Source organism: Mizuhopecten yessoensis, unplaced genomic scaffold (assembly GCF_002113885.1).
Source record: "Mizuhopecten yessoensis strain PY_sf001 unplaced genomic scaffold, ASM211388v2 scaffold1851, whole genome shotgun sequence".
Lineage (NCBI taxonomy): Eukaryota > Metazoa > Mollusca > Bivalvia > Pectinida > Pectinidae > Mizuhopecten > Mizuhopecten yessoensis.
Genome location: NW_018404253.1, coordinates 119430 through 121108, shown reverse-complemented (window position 1 = coordinate 121108; position 1679 = coordinate 119430). Strand labels below are relative to the sequence as shown.

The 1679-nt window shown below is 39.7% G+C and overlaps 1 protein-coding gene across 1 annotated transcript in view; it reads left to right on the top strand.

Moving 5' to 3' along the window:
* The window catches only part of LOC110441375 (metal tolerance protein 11-like), a 31099-nt gene that overhangs the window by 16177 nt on the left and 13243 nt on the right, over nt 1-1679 (top strand). Inside the window, exon 6 of the mRNA XM_021484495.1 lies at nt 285-441. Within this exon, the coding sequence (XP_021340170.1) occupies nt 285-441 (157 nt within the window). The remainder of the gene's footprint in view (nt 1-284; nt 442-1679) is intronic.

Sequence of the window (1679 nt, the reverse complement as noted above, 5' to 3'; positions counted from 1 at the left end):
CCCCCCTTAATCCGCGCCTGAATGAGATATTCATATTTACAGCTGGCTTCAGGCTATTGATTTGACTCAGAGCTATATGTAGGCGAATTTATCCAGTTTGATTGAAAAAGCATGTCGTTTTAGTCTCTTCTAGACCTTAGAGCATTATGTGTTATATCTTAACCTAAATATGTCCCTGTGTATGTTGAAATAAGAATAAACTAAAACAACTACAGACGATGCGTATTTCAGTTACTGAACAAGTATGGATTATAGTTAACATTTCGCTCATTCCTTTTCACCAGCTCCTGTTTGCGGCCAAGACGATAGCGTCTATTTTGTCGGGCTCGATCTCCATTATTTCTAGTCTAGTGGACAGCTTTGTTGACCTGGCAGCAGGGTTGGTCATCTGGATTACAGCCAGGATGGTCAAGCGGAGAGACCCGTATGTTTACCCTCAAGGTAAGCCATGTTTTTACGTTGTCACAAACAGCAAGACTATAAAAACTATAACCTTGTCTCATGTCTCTAGAAACTTGGGTACGACAGTTACATAAGCGATGAATTTGAAGCCCCTAAGTTCAAAGGGTAACCAGCGTCGCGGTATTCTCACTTTCTTATTGAGGTATAAGTAAACCGATCGCAAACGTAAAGAACGACAGGTATTAACAGCAGTTAGTTATCGCCTTCTGCCATCAATCAAACTACTCTCGCGCTTTACAGATATCACGTATACAAAGAGTGTTCAGCAACCGGTCAAAGAGTTTTCAAGTACATGTGATATTAAACATATATTTCACGTGGTAATGGTGACAATGCAATTTATGTGCAATGACTTTTATCACTCATTTTGAATGTACATGTTCTCAAGGCCAAGCATTGTAAATCTTAGTTATGGCCCGGAGATCAACACGATCAAAAACCACAACGTCTGCACTGAAAAAACTAAAACGCAGACTTAAACATCTGTTTACATCCGTTTCGGAATCCTTTTCAAAACATCTGTTCCCTTCCCGTATGTATCAACTAAATAAGGGCATTAATGACACACAACAGGCCTAAAGATCTAGGCTCCGACATATATGATTGTTTTAGCTAAGGTGTTAGCCGCAAGCTATTGGTATTACTTCAGAAATGAGCTCAAGATATTCATAGAGGGCGGAGCTCTCTCACGGGCCCTTCGAAGCTCTCCATATAGGTAACACGTATGTAAGACAAATAAAAAATATTCACACTACCTATGGAACTGAAAAACTTGTCTTAACATGGCCGCCGGTCGCACGCGCTGTAGTCTTCGCCATCTTGATCTCGAAACAAGTTCTCGTTTGCCGAATCTCGAACAAACGTTACATTTTTGTAAGATTTAAAACTTATATCTAACTATAGGATACTTAAATATTTGATACTTTCCGGTTAAAGATGTAAACTCTCTTGACATAACGTTACCGGCTACATTGCTCTAGTTCTGAATGGTCGAAACATTATTGTATCGGCAGTGTAGTCTCGGTCAATCAGACGCTTGCGCAGACAACAAGAGTCTGGTTGAACGAGACTATCACGTAGAGTTACGATCCTTGCACGACAACTCTGGGTAGAGATTGCAATGTTGTATATTTAGAAAACGGAATATCAACAAAACAACGTGGTTGTCAACAAAAAGGGAGTTTATCACAGTGACGCAAAATGATAGAATAAAAAAA